Below are 21,921 nucleotides of genomic sequence, written 5' to 3' on the forward strand. Positions count from 1 at the left end.
CATCACCTGGCCCAAGTCAGACTGATTGGACTCTGGGGCTGTGTGAGGCTGCACAGGTTCAACCACACACACACACACACACACACACACACACACACACACACACACACACACACACACACACACACACACACACACACAAAACACACACACACACACACACACACACACACACACACACACACACACACACACACACACACACACACAGGGAGAGTTATCCCAGATGGCAGCATGGAACAACAGGTATCATTACCAACAAACCTTTATAATAAACCGGTCTACTGGCACCACCACCCTGCATCCTTTGTCTTGCGGAGGTCAATAGAAGTCACCACGGTAGCATTTCTTATGAAATACCTTACGATGTACCATAGAGACATGTCAACACATGCATAGGTTTAATGGTGTTTTTCATCATCACAGACACAAACCAAGGAGCCCACCCAATCAAAAATCACCCAAATGGCCACGTTTCATGACCTCATACTACCAATGTCAAAGTGCAGGAAACCTCTGAGCTGCCCCTTGAAGCCACACTCCTCTGGTTCAATAACCCAGCAAACGTTGTAAGAGTCCTAATTGAAGGAGAACGTATTTGTTCTTCAATTGTGACAGTCAGCGCTCATGTTACCAGAGCTGGCAGAGGAGACAGCTTGCCAACACCATTACACGTGTTCTCCTTGAGTTTCAATTTAATAATCCCAACCTTTCATTTCATTTCATGTGTTTGATTGCTTTCAGCCAATTCTTTGTGCACACTCGAGCACTTGACCTGCCCCTGTAGATTAACGATTTATCATTGAGTCTTTGAGGAGACGGTGGTGTTTAAGATGACCTATGGGGAAATCAGACCACGGTGATTCTGGAGGGTTCAAACCCAGATGCGACACCCCTAGCCACTAGACTGTGTGGCACCCTCCACAAGTCCACATGATTGTACAGTATACTGTCTGAGCCCTTGCAGAATTACCCCATAGTATTGTCCTATTCCTCACCTCAAACCCCTATTCAACCCGAACAGCATGACATCAGGCATTTCAAAAAGCGGTTGTCACAAGGGTAATCGGTACTCTGCATAGCACTCTCACCTTTCATGTGTGTGTCTGTGTGTGTGCGCCAAGATTGCCAAGGTTAGCTGTATCTGTGTGTGCTGGCATGGGATCTTAAGTCCTGGAGAGAAAAGGTCTGTCAGGCGAGGGAGGTGGTTGCCATGCAGCTCTGGGGCACGACTCGGCTGATGCCTCTCTCTCTCTCTCTCTCTCTCTCTCTCTCTCTCTCTCTCTCTCTCTCTCTCTCTCTCTCTCTCTCTCTCTCTCTCTCTCTCTCTCTCTCTCTGTCTCTCTCTCTCTCTCTCTCTCTCTCTCTCTCTCTCTCTCTCTCTCTCTCTCTCTCTCTCTCTCTCTCTCTCTCTCTCTCTCTCTCTCTCTCTCTCTCTCTCTCTCTCTCTCTCTCTCTCTCTCTATTAGGTTACAGACACTCACCTCTGCCTCAGATAATCCTTCTTAAATGGAGCCTCTGTTCACAGGGCGATTCAGCTACACCCACACACCCACACAAACAGACATGCAGAGAGTGAAAGCGGGAGACGGTGGGTGTGTGTGTGTGTGTGTGTGTGTGTGTGTGTGTGTGTGTGTGTGTGTGTGTGTGTGTGTGTGTGTGTGTGTGTGTGTGTGTGTGTGTGTGACCTCAGGGTCCATTCTTACAGTCTTAAGTGCTTGACTTGGCATACTGTTGATGACTGAGATGAAACGATAGTGAGGAGCAGAGACCTCCGGGCAAGGAGTGCCCTCCTGCCTGGCTCCTACATTCAGGCTAACGGTGCGGCTAATTAAACCTAATAGCCGACACCCGTTTGACACTCGACTACCTCTTACACCTTTACAGCCTCTCATGCAGGCACAAACACAGACGCACACACACAAAGACACAGAGACAGACGGCCAGAAATACACACACACAGACACACACGCATACACAGAGAAACAAACAGAGATACACAGACACAGATAACACACAGACACACAGGTAGACAGAGACACACAAACATTGACACACCAACATTGACAGACAGACCCCCACGCACACACAGAGAAAGACAGAAATAAGCACACATACAGACAGAAATACAGACAGACATAGACAGACACACCCCCACACACACACAGCAGCCTTCCTCTGCACCTGTACAAACGTATTTGACTCCACGAGCAGCAGTCAGACCAAGGTCAAATATACTTACAAGATTGCAACTCCAGATAGAGTTCTGAGAGCAATTAAAAATATAGATATTTTTTGGGATAAATAATTGATTAGAATATAAAATGATGTTGACTTCAATACGTTTTTCTCACAGATAAAATACTTTGTTTTGCCTCTGCTATTCAGTGATCTGAAGCAGTAGTCTTGATGAGAAAAGTTAGAAACACAATGCATATTGGCTTCTCAGCTCACCAGGACTTTACGGGTTAAAGCATGTGTGAGGTGCTTCTGATGATGTTCGCTTCCTTTGTCGTTGGAAGCTGTATTTTGTTTATTTCCTCAGCATGAAAATATGTGGGTGTTTAATTAGGCATCAATAACAGCCATTTCCGTTCCGCTTCAAAATTGTAACCATATTGGAGGGAAATCCTAAAATCCACCAAAACTCGTGTTCGTAACATCAGAGTTAGGCTGATAAACCTGATCCTCGCTGGAAGAAAAAACCTGAACAAGGCAGAAAGGAAGAATGAAGCTTATAATTAAACCTAAGTTTACAATCTTGAGGTTTGCAATTATATCATGTTGAGCAATTAATCACTTAGGATTCAGACTCTAACGACCAAACCCTTTTGAAACTAAACACTTAGCTTGGATGTTTGCACACCAGACGTACACCCATGGCATCTATCTGCAACTTTATACATTGCCTTCAACTTTGCATCACATAAATGGCTGATGTGGATGATCGATGATGATATAAATGTGTATAATGTATCAAAAAAGTGTAATCTGAGGGGTCTGGCTAAAGTGAACAGCCAATTTCACACACACACACACACACACACACACACACACACACACACACACACACACACACACACACACACACACACACACACACACACACACACTTGCTTGAATACGATTTTAATGAGCTCTACCAGCTAGACTGGAGCATGTGGTGGGTGGGAATGGGGAGGAAAATTTGTCTTTCCCAAAATGTCCAGAGTTTCTGGTCCACTGCAAAAAGTCCTCCACGTAAATCCAGAGAAGGGTACAATCTCAGCAGTGGAATGATGCTGTGCAGACCTGGGCCAGGGCAGGATCAGTGCGTTACTTAACGCAGAGCAGAAACGACATTCACTGCAGGCAAGACGTCAAAGTCAAGAAAGTAAATAAATCTGTATTTACTTTATTAGAGGGCCTGGTTGGGGTTTCCACCGGACATGCAAGTGGCTTGGAAGTTTGTTTTTTTAACATAAAAAGGGTACAAAGGAAATAACAAAGGCAATCTTCTGGGCCTTTCCTTTTTTTTCTTTATAATCCCACAATTATTGTGAGATTCTTGATCGTCTTTCCCTCATAAATGTTCATCATCCAAATGTAGAAGACATTTTAATCCGCCAAGTTAGGTTAAATGTGTGTTTAGTGGGTTATTATCAATCCTTTTGTATGGTTGTTGGATATGCAGGCTGTTTCCAGTTGTGCAAAAAAAAAAAAAATTCTAACCAGAGCAAGTATATATATATTTTTCAGAACAATGAATCAAATAAAACTCATGCATAAATGCAGTAATTGACAAAACAAGGTGAAACATGTTTTAAATCGATTTATTCATTTTCTTATGAAAAATTTATAAAAGTTAGATATTCTCTTTTTTACCGAACTTAGTCAGTTAACAGTCAACAAACCCGAGGAAGATGTTAGCATGCTTCAGCCAACAACGCTAAGTATTCAAATAAGGCTCTGTTACTTCTGCACACCGTTTGGAATTACAAGCAAACAAAAGATAATTTTGAGATAAAACAAAACCATATTTGTCTGTCGTCTTCCTTCAGATCGGATGACAACCAAGTTTATATTAACTTTGATGGCTCAAAAGGCCGGTTTAAGTGACACAAAGGCATCTGAGATTTTCTTCATTGTTTAGTTATCATTTCCAACTACCATGAATAATTATGATATCAAACTTTCTTAACCCGTCAATTACCCAAACGACCCAAGCCCGAATGATCAAACAACCTCATTGTACATGACAGGTTGTCGAAGGCGGAACCAAATGAAACTGTGGCAAGCTAAGTCCACGTAGTCTTCTTCACCCTCTCGTTGTGAGATTTTGAAAAAGGGGCACGAGATGCGGCGGACAGATCCCTACAGAACACTCAGAACCTGGCACGGAAGTTAGTTCTGCCGTTCTGCACCGGCAACTGGAGCACTCTCCCGGGAGTCTTTTCTCCGACTGTTCAAAATCAGCCCTGATGGGTTTGATCCTTGGGTGTCCTCCTAACAAGTAAGGCCTTTTCCTGAGACCAACGCTCCCACCCACATACTGAGTGAGGACAATCGAAAACAAATGAAAAAGACCAGCTAACGCGAACCACATGGACGCTAACAATCACAACATGGTCCATCCATAGAGTCATCCAGTTCTTTTAGTTTGCGTTTAGAGCCGTATTGTGCGTCTCTGAAGCCCACGAGACGCCCATTAACCCCGAGCTAAATGCTCGGGCCTTTGTATTTGTTTGAAACCTAACAAAGGCACCGGATCAGTCTGTTTCGTACCGAACCATTAAAACCAACTACAATGAAAATAATGCTCTTAAAAAAATCTTAAAAAAGTATGATCTAATAAATACGGTTGCTTTGTCGATGTGACTGTAAGTCAAGGTTAACAGCGCTGCCTATTGTAGCCCTGGGAGTGCAAGGGATGGCAGTGGACAACACTGCCTGTCCAGGCGCAGCGTGTGTTAAGGCATCCTCCTACTACTTCAGTCATTGTGGAGTCACACAGGGTTCAGCGGTGGCTCCCGGGCCGCCTCACGTGAGGTTGAGCAGTATGGAGCCCAGGTTGAGGCGGAGGAAGCTGCAGGACGGCTCGGTGGTGCGCTGCATCTCCTGCAGCAGGAGGCGCAGGGAGGAGCGCTCAAACAGTCGACGGTTCCTCCTGAGCGTGCACCATAAAGACGGAGAGGACAGTTGAATAGATTGAAATACGTTCCAATGTGCATGCTTTTAAAAAATGTCCGTGGAGTGGGTGGTTTCGCGTGCTCATGGTCTGAAAGGCTGCTATGATTTAGCCGGATATTCATCCTGAATCCATCTCAATCGATAATTCAGTCTGAAGTCCTTTTGTGTCTTTTTTGTTCAACCCATCGAAAGGCAGATAATAATTCCACAAGTGACGGTGCTCTTTGCTGTTGATTTTTTTGCCGATATATCCAGACATTTTCTCAAAAAGGCCTCAATAGCAGAATCAATTAAATTAAAAAAAACACCTTAAAAGCGAACTTCCACGGATGCTAGCAGCAGCATATTTTTTTTAAGCTTCGCCTACAAGACGCTGATTGTTTTAGTGTAATCTCACTCCAAGCCGAAGTACCACTCAAGCAACAACCGACACCAGACCCTGAATCCAAGAACCAAATAAAAAACGGTGTGGGATTCATGGGCAGGAACCAGGCACGCTAGGAGTACATTACACAGACCAAGAGCTCTACAACTCACCTGATGTTTGACAGCTTCTGAAGCAGGATGGACAGCTTCTCCAGCAGACGTAGTTCAAGAGGAGGCTGTTGAAGGAGCTTGGAGATGGTCGAGAAGAAGTCAGCACAGCTGCAGGCAACCAGGAAGGGATCCAGGAAGCCTTTACGGTACACACATGGTACACATATTTAAACAATGGATGAGGCCTAGAGTTCGGGTGAAGATAACACACATTCAAGCCTTCTCACAGAGCTGTCACGGCAGGGTAAACACAGATGTAGCCCCCCAACCTTAGCATTGAGTAGGTAGGCAGGTGTTTCACTCATGTGTGCCAAAGCATCAGCACTGTTCTGTTATCTTCAGTAGTTTAGTCTGCTACCCGTAATTCCGATGCCAAAGTCACGAAGGTAAATAAATCTGGTATTTTCTCTATTAGAGGGCATGTTTAGGGTTTCCAGCAGGGCCTGCAAGTGGTTTGGAAGGCTTTTTGAAGTATCAAAAAGGAACAGAGTGAATTACAAAGGCAAGGTTGTAGGCCTTTCCCTATTCACTCCCAGCAGAGCCATAATCAGTGTTATGAACAACACCTTACGAGCGATGACGCTTGTGTAAAGGGTGTATTTCATCACAGGGGTCTGCAGAGAGCATCGGATTTCATAGCATCATAGTTGGTCTGATATACACAGAAATGAGGGAGCATTTATCCATCAGTGGGCTCTTCAGATGGAGGGCAGGAAGTGAAATGGAGAACGCCAAGCAGTAGTACTCGTTTTCTGTAAACGGTGTGGACCCAAATAGTCGGAATCTATCCATTTAGTTAAAACTAGGGGGGAATCTCTTGGCACCTCACGATTCGATTCAATTCTGATTATGAGGTCAACGATTTGATTCTAAAGCGATTATCGATGCAACAATTTTTTTATGTACATTTCCATGTGTGATTCTCAAAAATATGTGTATACATATACTACTCAGAGTTTGCTAATCATTTCCTACTTTTGTGATGATCATTAAAGACATCAACAGATTAATTAACTCATCTTATATTTTATTAGAGAGAAAGCTTGTCACAAATATGACTTTCTATAAACAATGCAATAATCAATGCAGCTTGCATTACAACACAAGACGAAAGTATTTAGAAAATAGGTTTCAGTAATATTCTCTTTCTAATCTTTCTTTTCTATGTCATTAAAGAAAAAGCTGCTCTTGAATTAGAAGGAGCTCTTGTGTCTGGCTGTGAGCTTGCGTGCATGCTATGCGTAGGCTGTATCGCAATCGTGTCAAGACAAATCAGATTGGCCAATACACACTGAAGATAATTAAATAATTTAAAAATTACTAAAATTGTCCTTCTCTGTGTGATATATCACACAATATCACACAAATTACTCGCCATCATCAGTAGACAGTAAATGACCTTGTACTGCAGACCTCATATTACAACAAAGATGAAAGCCTAGAAAAGCCTGGAGTCACATCACTTTTCCTGTTCAGCTGTTAACGTTTGGGATCAAAAAATGAAAAAGGAAAACTGTCATCTAGTCTTTGACAGGGTGATGCTTTAAGTTTTCAGTGAAAAAGCTCTCAAATCACAATGCTTAGGATGTGTTGCATCAACCAGAAAAACATCCTTATTAACCTTGCTCGACAGCATCATATCATTCAACAATTAGCCTTGAACACACCATCAACCTCCAAGAAATTATCTCAACATTTAACATTTATGCACTTCCTGCCCTCCATCTCAGTAGCGCTCCACTGGTGAGACCTCATCAACAAACAACCGTTGATATAAAACAGGAGGCACATTTGGTCTGAAAACCAAAGGCAATTAAAAAAAATATATATATATTGTGGGTACTGCTTATCGTTGTGTCGATTTATTACGGAGTCTGAATACTTTCCTAAGCCTCTGCCTGTGTTCTGCATCTCTGCATTCTCTCTTCTGATCGTGAGATGAATGCATGTGAGATGATGCCAGCAGGAGTTCTGTGCAAATAACGTAATAAGCTGCATTGTGATTGATGGACACCGGCATTTCTTGTTTATTTGGTGGTTAGCCGTTAAAATATGAATAATTGTTCTGATCTTATACCTCTCCCAAACACAAACACACACACAGACACAAACACACACAGACACACACACACACAAACAAAAACGATTATGGATACTGGTCAAAGCCATTCTTTGATAACTTGAATAGCTTGAATATGTCTCCATATTGTCAACATTGAAACTGGCCTTCTTAAACTAATTGGGATCACACAATATCCCTAAAGGAGATGAAACGGACCCAACAAATAAAAAGGGCACACAGATGGCAGACGTATCACATTCTTTCAGTCAATAAAAGCAAATGTGGAGCCTTCTGAAGTGAATTCCATCCACACACACACACACACACACACACACACACACACACACACACACACACACACACACACACACACACACACACACACACACACACACACACACACACACACACAAAGCTGCTCCTTGTCATGATCAACTTTGCTTTTGCTAAAGTTCCATTCCTGCTTCAACTAGTTCTCAAATAAGGATATCTTGAAATGTTGGTATGATTTGAATGGCAGCTGCCCTGCTTGTGTGGCACCAACATAACATATATCACCAACATATATAACCAAACATGAATAGTTTTAAGGAAAGAGAAGTCTAAGAAGTGATTTGATTTTTCTTCTAAAAGGTTCTGGTTTTGATTCCCACATGTCTGCAGCCTACCTGAGCATCCTTGGGCAATAGGCATAACCCCTACTTCCTCAATAACCTGTATCTGAAATCACTGTCACCTTTGCATAGAAGTGTGTGCTCAGTCAGAAAACAGTCAATATGAAAGTGATGTGACATCTATTCAATCCATTAATAATACAATATAATAATACAATATAACCCCTTGTACGATTTCATAGTCAAGGAATCAGATTCGGTAGGTCACCATCTGTCTTGCGCTAATACCTCCCCTCTTTGAGTTGCTGTTCATTCCAACGACGTGAGAAGGAATCCTTTGATCGCTCAGTGGAAAACCTGACCGTCAGAGGTCATCGATTGGTGAAATCGTGAATTCCGTCAACAGCCCCCCCATCAATGACCCGAGATTGTACAACTCATCCCAGACAATGATGGTTTAATGAGAGCCAAGGCTTCCTGTAAGACCGTATCCCACTTCACAGGCCCGTTCGCGTGGCCCCCCGGCTGTTTATGGAAAGAATAGTGGATCTGGAGTCAACAAAGAATTGTTCAGGACCTGGATCTGCTGCTTGCTTGTCACAACCTCCATGTGTGTTGCCCTTTCGGACACATGTTCCAAGACAAATGCAAATGACGGGGGCTTTGTAGGTAGCACGGACCTCCTGTCAAGACTCCAAATCTGGACACTGCCCGGATACGTTCATTTTTTTCCCCAGCGACTTGTACCTCTTTGTATCTGAGCCTCCAACCAGGGTTTAACCCTTGATGGGAAAGGGTGGAGAACGTGAAGCACGGCTGGCCTTCCACAAGTATTGATTTACAACCCAGAGAACCGAGAAATAGTGGAGGGTGGAGGTGGACAGTGAGCATAGCTGTGTTGGGGCTATATGTGAAAAAGCTGCAAAAAGGGGCAACACCTGAACAATTGAACACATGGTCCCACCATGTGTTCAATGGGCCATCATTATTTACAAGGTACAGGAAGTATGGCCATATTCGATTTTATTGTTGAATGAAAAGACATTCCCGTGTGAACTTCTGAACGAGCCAATCAGCAAGATGCTGACTCGCTCGCAAAAACCCAGGACTCAAGGCCAACAGAGCAACATGCCTCCTCTTCGTCCTACCCACCTAGATACACAGTATGCATATAAACTCTCCAGGCTGGACACACGGCCGCGTCGGTGCAGAGGGCTCAGGATTTACCCAAAGACAGACCTAGACATCCTTCATCTGGACAGTGGTGAACTCTCTCTGGTGGACTGATGGCTGGCTTGGGCAGGCCGTCACTTCTGCACATGTGGCCGTGTTGCGAATCCAATGAGGTGCTGGCCCTCGCACCGCATGAATTGTGATAATAAAAACACGGTCCATAAACCCTGTGGATAGAAAAGCTGCCAGTGCACTCTGGCCAGGACCCACTTTCCATGCGGCTGCAAGTTCATTATAGCGTTTATTTTTATGGGCTTTAAATGAGCCCCAGCGGCGTGCTTCACAACGCTCAAGGTCTTGCGTGCCAATGAACTCGCTTGGCCTGTGTGCCCCCTCTCCAACATTGGTGTTGGAGACCAATCCTGAATGGCATTATTGCATTGACCATTAGGGCTGTGACTAATAATGATTTTCCTAGCTTATTAATCATTCATTCTTATTTTAAATCATCATTGGGTCTATAAATTGTCACAAATATTGGTAAATGCCCATCCAAGTTGAGTCCAAACATTGGACTCAAATTGCTTTATCTGACAAGCAGCAAGACAAACTAAATGATTTCCTTGCGTTAATTATGTAATGATCCATGAACCTAATGTTTCAGTGTCTGAAGCATTTATTTTACTTGTCTGGAAATAAATTACTCAAACGATTAATCAATGGTTAAAAATTATACACATTTCTGTTGATCTGACTTATCATTGGAGCCCTGCTGTACATGAAATGTAGAAAAATACCACAATCAAAACAACTGTAGATATCAGGTTGGCATTGGAAACTGCCACATGTTATGATTTTACATGGATTACCTTAGCTTCTGCTAGTAGAGACTTTATATACGTCTGTGGTGCTACATAATATATTATATAGGCAGTAGCCGAAGATTAACAACCTTGTACAGGTTGTAAAACATGTTGTGGAAAAGGTACAAAACTGAGCACTAAAACATTCCACAGTAGAACCATGCGCAAAATAAGTATCTGGAAATTATTTTATAAGCCAAAAATTGGAGGTGATGAAATTTGTTTGTTTTAACGTGCTACCACGGTCAAAAAATAGATTAACATGGATTAACATGTTAATGAAGGCAAGTACATTCTGACGTATACAGATGATGTTGCCATGTTGGATGAGCTCAAACACTTTAATGAGTGTAAATTGAAAGTATTTTATATATATATATATATATATATATATATATATATTAGAGCTGTCAGTTAAACGCGTTATTAACGGCGTTAACGCAAACCAAATTTAACGGCGTTAAAAGTTTTATCGCGGGATTAACGCAATTACTTTATAAAAAAAAAAAAAAAAAAACTTTTTTTTTTTTTTTTGGCTCAAAACAAAGAAGCAGTAGCCTGACTGCTATGTTCAAATGACATTTGTTCAAAGCAGTCGTTTAATTGCACTATAGGCTCTTTTTTTGTATCGTCCTGTTTTGATCAGTGTATATGCCAATGTTGTTATCAATAAAAAATCATTTGCACAAGGCAAGCCGATGCACTTCACCATGTTGATAAGAGAATTAAAATGAGAAGAATTATGGGACAAAAAAATCAAGGGATATTTAGCATAGAAAAAGAATTTGCGATTAATCGCGATTAATTAGAGTTAACTATGACATTAATGCGATTAATCACGATTAAATATTTTAATCGCTTGACAGCTCTAATATATATATATATATATATATATATAAATAGCAAAATCTTTAATTGCTATAATTACGACGTAATATACTACTATTTGTTGCATAGTGTTTGCTATAAATATGTTGATTGTTGCTGATAAATAAAGTTGTAAAACCTCGGGGCCACATAAATCTATAATGAAGCTGAATGATTGCAGCATAACTCTACAGTTCTGAGGAAATCACTGCCAGGTTAGCATCCGGCTTGATGAGGCAGAGCTCGAGCTGTACTGATGGGGCTGTGTGTGCATAGACTCACGGGACGGTGCGGACAGCTGCATCAGGATATCTACGGGCCCATGCAGGCCTCCTCTGCTGCTGGCCCCCAGGAGACGAAGCAGGACCCCCAGGCCGCCGTACTGCAGGAACAGACCCCGGCTTCCCTCGCTCCTCAGCTGGCTGCGGAGGCCGCCCAGCGCCTGGGCCAGCAGGTCAGCTGCAGGGAATGGACAAGGCAGACCCCAAGTGTACACAAAGGAGGCTTTTGTTGGGAATTGGGGGAGACTTACACATCCATAGTGTAATGGTGCCGGTGCGTTGGGACTGCAATAGTGGGGAGACTTTCATCTCGATTGATCACATGCACACATTTGCGTGAATTCGTAAACATGGTATATTTTCCCTTTGGTTCCCAACGTTGTCTGGACTACATTGTCAGCTCACAAAATCTGTTCCTCCACGGACCCTGGGAGCCATATCGCCTGGCCTGCCCTCCATACATCATCCGAGCCCTGAAGCACCTCGTCACCACTCATCTCAGATCATCTCAACAGCGTTCTCCTTGGAGCCGAGTTGCCCAGATGCGAGTGTTTTTACATTGGATGAAAGCACATTATTCTTGTTAGATGAGTTGCGTCTCTCTCTATAAAAAAAATAAAAAGCAACCCATTAAAGATGATGGAAAACACTGTCATGGGCGTGGGAACCGTCGCCATCCAGCTTGACGTCAGCCTGGGAATAGTGAGCCAGGCCGGCTTTAGGGCGAGGGGATGAAAGGGCTTTTCTAGAGATGGGACCACTGAGACCCCGGGAAGGCGAGGAAGGGGGTCTGCTTGGCAGAGATGCATCATAATGCGCTAGTTAGAATCAGGGAGGGATCTGAGGCTTACAGTGGTATAGCTAGGGAGCCGAATGGGATCTGAACGTTTTTCACACACACACACACACACACACACACACACACACACACACACACACACACACACACACACACACACACACACACACACACACACACACACACACACACACACACACACCTTTCCTTTCGAGCACATGTCGGTCATTTGTTGATCGATGAACACACATGGTACTAGGCTAGTCTGACAGGTTTGTTCTTTTTCCTTTTCTTTACCCTGCATCCCCATTACCTCTAAGATCGAACTTGAGTTGTCGTAGAAAATATTGATTTCACTGCGGAACTTGTGATGAGCCCTTCTGATGAGCCCATGATAGTGTTCCCACTAAATAGGTTTTTCACTGATAATAAATGTGTGAACTGTATGTTGACACTTCAGCTGGTTATCGGCTGGTTATTGCCGTTAAATACGTAGATTCTCTCTCCCAAACCATTACGAGGGCGGGTGCTAATAGAACCTTTATCCTTTATCCTTGAACCTTTACAGAGGAGTCGTTGTAGGACAAACACAGGTGTCCCTCATAACACTAATTATGGGTCTGTTCCTCTTATGTACCTGGGCGGAGCTACCAGCCCTCTTCACTAGGCTACCAACAGTGCCCTGTTACATAAAAGGAGACCCATCCAGAATGAGTGTTATAAGTGACACCTGTGTTTATCCCATAATGTCGCCTCTTTGATAAGGGTCTATTGGCTGAACTGCTTTAGAGTTGAGTTGGTTCAGTTCAATCTGGAGTCTTTGAGAAACAAAAGGAAAACAAAAAATATCAAAGCGGGGAATCATCCGTCATAAGATAAGAGTAAAGAATTATAACTTATTATCTTATAGATTACAGCAGAGACATAGGCCTGTATTAATTTATAGTGACAAGAGGGTTCTAATGCATGATGTGGAGACTCCTACCTTGGGTGACGGTGTGTAGAACAATTAGGGCGGAGAGGACACGCGTGTGCGGACAGGGGCTGTGATAGAGCACACTCCCCCCGTGTGCTGGACCGCTGTTGCCACGGGAACCAGGCAGGACCCCGTCTCCGCTGTCCTTTTCCTCGGGCGGGTGTGCAGACACCTGCGCTCCTATTCGCCGCAGGGTGGAGGACAAGGCCCCGCGCTGAGCAAGGCCCAAAGGGAAAGGTTTTAGAAGCGAGGGGATGTTGAGCAACGTCCACAATGCTTAAATGAGAAAGAGACTCAGTCATACCTTTAAAAAAATATATTTGCTAGTTAGTGGATTTTTAATACAAAAAGCGATGGGCTAAATGCGTTGACTTAAAGTGCGGCCATAATAGAAACGCAACGATTGGATCATAAAACTAGGAGCCATATTTGTCGAAGGCAACCAAGTCCAGACGTTTTTTTATTCCAACATAAAAGTAAAGCACACATGTTGACTTTTAAACTCTTGTTTAAAGACTTGGATAAAGGATAATGGAGCCAATAAAACCAGTGCTTTTAAACACTTACAAGATCTTCTAAAAGGCTCTGGAGAAAATAATCCTCTTCATTCATCTTATGGTGTTTGACCTTCCCTCGGAGTGGTGAAGGACTTCACAGGTGGGATTCATCCTGCTCTAGTTATGTGTTTGTGTTCAGACTTGGGAATTGATTTGATTGAAGCTTACAATCCTACGGGGCCAGAAACACAAACACTGCGTGCTAGGGCTCCATGTCAGGCATTGGGGTTTGGAAACAAAGTTATGGCGTGTGGCAAGTGGTTAGCTAACAGAGGACCAAAAAGTGAGCTGTTGTTATGAATGGAGCTTAGGCTCAGAAACCGCCAATGATGGCAGTAGCAGGATAGTGACCCACTACTCAACTTAGCCATATTCCAATTCCCAGTGATGATGACGATGAAGATATCAGGCCTGCATGGTCGTGATCAACCAAAGCCAGTCGGCCTGGATGCATTTCTAACCAAAGCCACACGGAGCAAGTGAGTATGTTTTAATATGTGGATTCTGTCCAATTCCCAGCCAGAAAATATGGGATAATGCCGATTAGCATGAATTAGCATTCCCCACATGAAATGCAAACAGATACAAAAGGGTTTGTTGTATTTCTTTTTTTTTTTTTTTAACATGTGGTTTGTTTCAAGTATTTTTTTCTATGTGTTGTGAAATAAAGACAAAACCTTGTATGACAAATATACTTCTATGGCTTTTTTCAAAATGAGATAGTGCAGATACAGTGGAGTTTTGTTTTTGCATGAAATCAGTGGTAACCAACATTTTACTCTTTACATATAAGCCAGCACTTGGTATTTAAGCACTTGTATGTGTCTTTCTTTGCAGTAGTAATTGCAAACATTTACAGTAGACATAATATATCAAAGGGCTTCCTAAATTCCACCACATCTCTACATTTCCAAAGTTTGGCAGTGGCCTTCCTTTAACAGATACCATTCCCCCCCTCGAGGTCAACAAAAACCCATCCTCACCTGTGGGCTGCTGTCCAGGTGTCTCAGACCCCAGTAGACGAGGCGGAGGACACAGAGAAGCAGGGGAGGATCTGATAAGGATGTCCGTTGGAGTTGATCTGCCAACAGAGGTAACATCTGGGGCAAAAAGAACATAGAGAACAGATGAATCAAGGCTCATCCGGATCATTACCGGAGAGCATACACACCACGTGTGTTCACTCATTAATAATGTGGTCAGACAAGTTCCGGGACAAACTCACCTTCCCCCCCCTCCTTCCCCCACTGTCTATTGATGTGCATGCCAATAAGACAGTTATTTATCAAGCAGCAGACTCTTTCATTCAAACGGACTGATGAGAGAGGTTGAACAATCAAAGCATGCCATCAATATTGGAGGAAGTGCAAAAGTTCCCCTAAAATAAGGTGCGTCCTAGTTTTTGTGGTACAATGGAACCATCCCAGTCAATGTGGATAAAAATGCATCACGGTAATACCATCTCAATACAACTATTAAGGATGGTCTGCCCACGAGCAGGAAAGACTTTTGTTTGAGTGATGCAATTCTGATGCACTAACCTTCACTACATTCACCATCACCACCACTAACTCTTAAAGCCTTCGGATGTAAACCCCCCCACCCACACGCGGCACCCGACCGGCTGGTGCCATCTATAATTTAGCATCTTTCAAACGCCAACCGGGGGATTCCCAAGCTTCATATCCTCATTCGACTAACCAAAACCAAAACAACAACAAAAGCCAAACTGATACCTGGAGGCATCGGTCGGTCAGCAGGACTTGCGGGGGAAGACACTGGGGGTCGCTGGCTGTCTCATGGCGTGGGGCTACTAAAGAGAAGGTCTGTGTCTCCAGCAGCCAGTCCAAAAGCAGGGCTAGGAGAGAAGGGGAGGAAGGCCTCATGGGGGCCTAAAGGAGTGGAGGAGGAGGAAGAGGAGGTCAAACAGGCCATAGTCCATGATTTGGGTGGCAATCTTTTTTTTTGATTTTGTCATCTTCTTCAATTGATTCTATACAAAAAAAAAAAAGGGATATATATTTTTATAAATATTAATATCATAGTAATAAAATAGTTAAAAACAAATCAATAATAAAATTGTTGTATATATCTTTCATGCAATCAACCATTAGGAACATGGTGAGACAAAACTTTGTTTCTCTTATGATCACTTCATTCATACTAAACTTCTTCATTCAACACGAGTCACTATGTTGCATACGGACATAATAAATGCAGACTTTCTAAATCCAGGAACCAATTAAAGATTATTTCAAGGGTTACGGTTATCCGCAGCCAAGCTAGCCCGAACTCACACAGCAACCTGTGTATGGGTGTCTGTGTGTGACGTGTGTAAAAAAACATGCATACACATGTGGGTTGGGCCAGAGTAAATGACCCGTGCAAACACGTTACAACTAAACGAGTCCAAGTAGCTCTAATTACGTCCAATCCCACTGTTTTAAATAGCTCTGAGTTCCTCACTAAGTTACGTCCATACATAATAAACTCAGGGGAGCAGAGCTACAGGCGGCCTGCTCAACATCCAGTAGACACATACCTTGTTTGTTGGTTTACTAGAGGCGCCACTTTTCTCCCGTCTCGACTGGGTCGCCTTCGCAGACACATTCAGCCGGGCCTTCTCGACCATGCCAGGATCATATTTTCGCTAAGGAAAAGCACAATTAACCAATGACGATGAGTAAATCAATAATAATAGTCGCAGTAAGAAAAAGAAGTGAAACGTTTGTGAATCAATGAAATCTGTATGCTTATCCACTTGTTAATCAAGACCAACTAGTAGAGGCACTGCCCCCTGGGGGAACCATAAAGACATTGAAATATGGACGTCGCCACCGACCTATTTGCCTGGGTCCCCTTTTTGACATCTGAGAATCCCTGTGAATAAAACCTGAATCTGCTGTTCCACGCATTGTTTTAACTATATCAGCACTTGTCCATAAATCAATATCCCAGTGGAATCAATGCACAAACCAAATAACCGATGAGTAGAAGTTCACTTGTGTTTAATAATCATGAGGCCTTTCGTTCATATATACAGGAATATTTTATTGTTTTTCAAAAATAATCTGTAAGTGAGCAATCTCCTAGGAACCGAGATGCTGATCAGCGACCCAAAGTCGGGTCACCCCTCCGTGCTGGGGACCACCACACTAGGGCTTTAAAGTTTAAGTGAACCCCCTGTTTCAGCTCAATTCGACACTATGAGATTTAATACAATGCGTTTTGGGTTGAGGATTCTAGGAAGGAGTGGGGCGTGTTAACTCCATGGTTATGGCTCACCCACCTTTTGTTGTACTTTTTAAGTAGTCGTTGTGTAGGATTGTTATAATGAGCACTGTTGTATATGACATACACCACACTTTACTATAAGTGTCTGAAGATTGTATAACTCTCTCTCGGGTGCAGACTTAAATATCTGTGTCATTATATAGAAGGGCCCGAGAAGCTTAACTCTCTCGGACACGGACATCAACATCAACCACAGCCCAGAGGGAGCTCGACACATCCAGACAGACCTCACCGGCGGTAACCCTTAGTAATGAGGACATAGCGCATAAGAAAAGGCGCTTTTCTGTGCCTTTCAAAAAGCAGAGGGAGCAGGGTGGAATGTACACAAACTGGTTGGCAGAGACGGCCAAAACATAGGATTTGACTCCCGTTTTACTGGGACTGATAACTGGGAATTACTGACTTATTATACAATACAGGGATTAACAGAGCCGAAATTCCATACATAACTATGTTGACGATCATACGACGGATTTGGGTTGACGAACCCTTTAACCTCAATAAGGTGTGGTGTGGTATTACCTGTAGGTTCTCGAGTCTCCCCTGTACCCTCTTGTAATGACTTTCCAACTTGGTATTTTGTTCACCAAGCTCCTTGAGCTAAATATGAGAAAAAGAGATGAGCGCTAAAGAATCACATCACTTTCAATAAACCTGAATTTTTCATGGAAGCTTCCAAAACTAGAAGAATATCGCTCTAATACAATGTGTTCTGCGGAGAGTTCCAATGCCTGTGATAAAAGTCAGAGCGAAAGGTGTATAGTATCATACAAAAAGAAAATATTCTAAAAGTAACACTATGTTTTTATTTTGTTTCATTAAAAAAATGCAACAGAAAGATATTCTTTGATAATCCTTACGCAGAAGGCAGAATCTCCTGTTAGTGTTTTGGTCAAGTACTGTACATGTAGCAGCTTGCATGAGACTGCCCTCATGTGGTGTTAGTCGTGCCAAGCACCAAAGTACTCTCTATCTTATCCCACAATGACTTAATGGGACTTTATTCATTCAGCAGACCCCACCTGTTCCTTCATGCTGTTGTTTAGCTTCTTCATAACGTTGAAGCTGGAACTCATTCTCTTGATCTCCCCCGTTCTCTCTTTGAGAAGCTCCTGAAGCTTCAACACCTCCCGCTGGTGTCTCTGGTAATGCAGACACATGTCAATATGAAACTACTTTCTACCATATGTTTATATAATTTGGGATTACGAGGTACTGAATATGGATGGAGATAGCTGTGTGTGTGTGTGTGTGTGTGTGTGTGTGTGTGTGTGTGTGTGTGTGTGTGTGTGTGTGTGTGTGTGTGTGTGTGTGTGTTACCTCCTGAACAGAGAGTATGCAGGAGTTGAGCGCCTCCTCCATGCCGCTCAGCCTCCCCAGGGCCTCCGATCTCTCCTCCACCCTCCTCTCTCCCTCCTCCACCCTCCTCTCTCTCTCCTCCAGCCTCCCCTCTCTTTCCATCAGCTCCCTCTCCCACTCCTGATGACTCACACGCTCTGCCTTCACACACACACACGCACACAAGCACACACACACACACACTTTATTTTAATACATTGAATAGGCCTCTAATGTGAAGACACAGCCAACACACACACACAAAGCTTTGGTTAATGTATAACTTAAGGGTCCAATGAGAGAATTGAGGTAAGGAAGAATTCCGCCTTTTGAGGTCTTTGCCTTGGAGCCCTTTGAGACTGCAACTGTGATTAAGGCCTACAAAAATAAATTATACTTGACAAAGATAGAAACGAAGAATCACAAAGGAGGGTAGTGCTAATCCCCACCTGTAGCCGTTCGTAGATTGTCATCATCTCTTGGCATACTTTGTCTAGATCAGAAGGAGAGGTTTGGCATGTGCTGGATAGCAACTTGAGCCTACCAGCACTTCTATTCAGCGTGTTCCCTGCTTGGGGCTCAGAGTCCTGGCTGCCATCCACACAAGAGGGCAGGGTCACATCTGGGGAGAGAATCACGGAGTGAAGGATTAGATGTATTACGGTCACATCAAATAGTCAGCTGTATTATGCGTTCATAATTACATAATTAAGCTGTCCGATGAGCACCCACACACAAATGCACACAAATACACAAGCACGTACGCACCCGTCTCTGTAGAGAGATGATGCGTTTCTTCAAGGTGGCAGGGCATGTGTTCTCGTTTCAGCGCATCACTTCCATGGAAACCACACTCAAATCTGAAGAAAACATGTTTTGTCTTTGTAAATTCTGTATCATAGTACGTTTCATTCTCGTAGTTGTGCCATTTCACACACCTTTCGTAACATTTACAAGACTTACTGGTCAAGGGGGTTAGAAACAGCCACGATCAGCTCCTTTAAGGCTTTGTTATATATTTGCACTTCTTTCCTAGTCAGATTAGACGCATGGGAAAGCACAGCCTCTGGAACAACAGCACAGACGGTAATCAGTCGTAGAACAGCTGCAATAATAAACCAACACTTTACTGCCGTACTCAGTACTTATATCCCTGTACATAACTGTCAAAGTATCGCCTCTGGTCTACTCCACCAGACATGGACATGGACAATAAATGTTATTACTCACCACAACCAACGCGATGTGTGTATTCATCTGAAGACAGAAGCTATTATGTGAGAGACATGAAAGTAGCCATATGTCAGCATGTTTAAACAACTTCACAACACTGTTTTATTTCTGTTATTGTGCGGAGACACTTCAGGGTTTATGTGTGAAAGCAAACCTGTTTCATCGTCTCAGAAGACTTTCGTTTATGCTTATCCACTGCGTCACTGTATTTCAAATCCATCTTCGTAGAGGCTTTTGCTCTTATAAATGGGTTTTGTGTGTTTACTGCTTGATGTTGTTCATGGAAACGGGATGGAAAACACACTATCCAATCCAAATTTGGCGGATACAGTCACGTGCCACGCATCATGTGACCTTTGCTAAGGTCACATGATTTAGCCAAGTAGCCAAGTTTGAGTCTCACTCGTATATTATATCATCAGCTTTTCATTTTTTAACCAGTATTAACTTGGGTTAAAAATGCAGATAAAAACAAAAATGAATGAGTGTGTATATAGTTTAATTACTGCAATATCCAGATCGGTGTCACCAATAATTGAAAGTACAGCATAAATACGCAAAATTACCCAAAAGCCAAATCAATGTATAATCATGCATCGGAATAGTGATAAGCAAAATACAAAGAAAAGCTTGTCAATAAGGCATTATGATTGATCGAGTCTGAATACATAGCTAACACCAAATGCGTAAGGCCTGCTATGACACAGTGATGCCGGCAGATGTCAGTGCAGCATCATTAACAAAACAACGTCAGCGGCTCTGTGAGCGTCTTAATTACAGAATGTCATGAACGATATCAGCCAGATCCATTTATGAACGTGTAGTGACCATTTGTGTCCTCCAAAGGTCAGGTATGTGTCATTATTCATCAATTTTGATTGTTTTTCAATCACGACGTCACGTTATTGTGCGCCACAGGAGTCCACCAGACTAATCTAACACTGCTCTGAGACTGAAGTACTTTTTACTGTAGGTAATTATCTGTCCCAGTCATTAATTATGCTAATTACGTGTGTCCCTTTAGGGTGAAATCATTTTGAAATGGCAAATGGTCAACCAGCCACCGAACATATTAATCCTGGTGCCTTTGGATATGTAATCTTTCTTGATAATTGACTTGTTCGAACGAAGGACAGAAGATGTGCCTATGTCAACATTTACCCAGTTTGACCTAGATGTACCTGCACATGTGACTGTGTGTGTGTGTGTGTGTGTGTGTGTGTGTGTGTGTGTGTGTGTGTGTGTGTGTGTGTGTGTGTGTGTGTGTGTGTGTGTGTGTGTGTGTGTGTGTGTGTGTGCGTGTGTGTGTGTGTGTGCTCGCGTGTGTGTGTGTTTGTGTGCGTGTGTGTGTGTGTGTGCGTGTGTGCGCGTGTGTGTGTGTGCGCGTTCGTGTGTGTTTGTGTGTGTGTGTGTGTGTGTGTGTGTGTGTGTGTGTGTGGGTGTGTGTGTGTGTGTGTGTGTGTGTGTGTGTGTGTGTGTGTGTGTGTGTGTGTGTGTGTGTGTGTGTGTGTGTGTGTGTGTGTGTTTGTATATATATTCATATAGTCATCATCAATAATAAAAAATCAACGTGCTTATACAATTTTTGTCATAAAAGCTCCTCACCAATAAATAACAACATTTTTATTCATTATGCTTATGCAGAAATGTAGACGACTACGATGTACCACTGGAAGGACACAGCCACATCAGTATGACATCCAATTCCTTTTAATGTTGCAGAGAATTTATACATTCCGGGCTATGGTAGCTGAAGGCTCCTCAATTGATTCAGGATAAGAAACATGTCAGCTGTATTCAGTTATAGTCTCTATATATATTCTATATGTGTGCTATACAACAGGGACCGACTGGAATTGAATGGATGAGAGGGAGGGAGACAGAGAGAGGGGGAGAGAGAGAGAGAGAGAGAGAGAGAGAGAGAGAGAGAGAGAGAGAGAGAGAGAGAGAGATCTCTACAGTAGACTGTAGAGATGATGAGAGACGAGGCCTATAGACAGAGAGGGATGGGGCAGTCTCACCAATAAGTACATAGTTGACAATGAATAGCAATTATCACTCATGCTATATGTTCTCTGACAAACAAAAAAAACATGCTCCTCTTCAACTGCAATTCCCCCTTTGGGACTAAGCAGACAAAAGCAATCACATTCTACTG

General features: G+C 42.9%; 1 protein-coding gene across 2 annotated transcripts; it reads right to left on the reverse strand.

The window, feature by feature from the left end:
• Positions 1 to 3,796: 3,796 nt before the first annotated feature.
• On the reverse strand, positions 3,797 to 20,079 carry ccdc138 (coiled-coil domain containing 138). Of its 2 annotated transcripts, none has more exons than XM_030344013.1 (15): positions 19,918 to 20,079; positions 19,761 to 19,800; positions 19,494 to 19,596; positions 19,299 to 19,390; positions 18,980 to 19,152; positions 18,513 to 18,692; positions 18,215 to 18,334; positions 17,715 to 17,792; positions 16,441 to 16,548; positions 15,635 to 15,790; positions 14,882 to 14,998; positions 13,351 to 13,555; positions 11,568 to 11,744; positions 5,707 to 5,845; positions 3,797 to 5,146 (listed from the first exon to the last, which is right to left on the reverse strand). In XM_030344013.1, exons 1-15 carry the CDS (start codon positions 19,981 to 19,983, stop codon positions 5,020 to 5,022), a joined length of 1,881 nt encoding a protein of 626 aa, XP_030199873.1. In that variant the 5' UTR covers positions 19,984 to 20,079; the 3' UTR covers positions 3,797 to 5,019. The 2 variants fall into 2 exon arrangements, with proteins under 2 accessions (XP_030199873.1, XP_030199872.1); XM_030344012.1 differs by having other exon boundaries at positions 19,494 to 19,635.
• Between the last annotated feature and the right edge of the window lie 1,842 nt (positions 20,080 to 21,921).

This window comes from Gadus morhua, chromosome 20 (genome assembly GCF_902167405.1).
Source record: "Gadus morhua chromosome 20, gadMor3.0, whole genome shotgun sequence".
NCBI lineage: Eukaryota > Metazoa > Chordata > Actinopteri > Gadiformes > Gadidae > Gadus > Gadus morhua.

What these genes read in the sequence shown, in the direction of transcription:
- ccdc138 (XM_030344012.1), bottom strand. Translation starts at nt 19,983, where the DNA reads ATGGATTTGAAATACAGTGACGCAGTGGATAAGCATAAACGAAAGTCT. An exon ending in CTTCTGAGACGATGAAACAG is followed by an intron (nt 19,801 to 19,917) that starts GTTTGCTTTCAC and finishes CTCACATAATAG; the next exon opens with CTTCTGTCTTCAGATGAATA. An exon ending in CAGAAGCTGTCAAACATCAG is followed by an intron (nt 5,147 to 5,706) that starts GTGAGTTGTAGA and finishes GTGCACGCTCAG; the next exon opens with GAGGAACCGTCGACTGTTTG.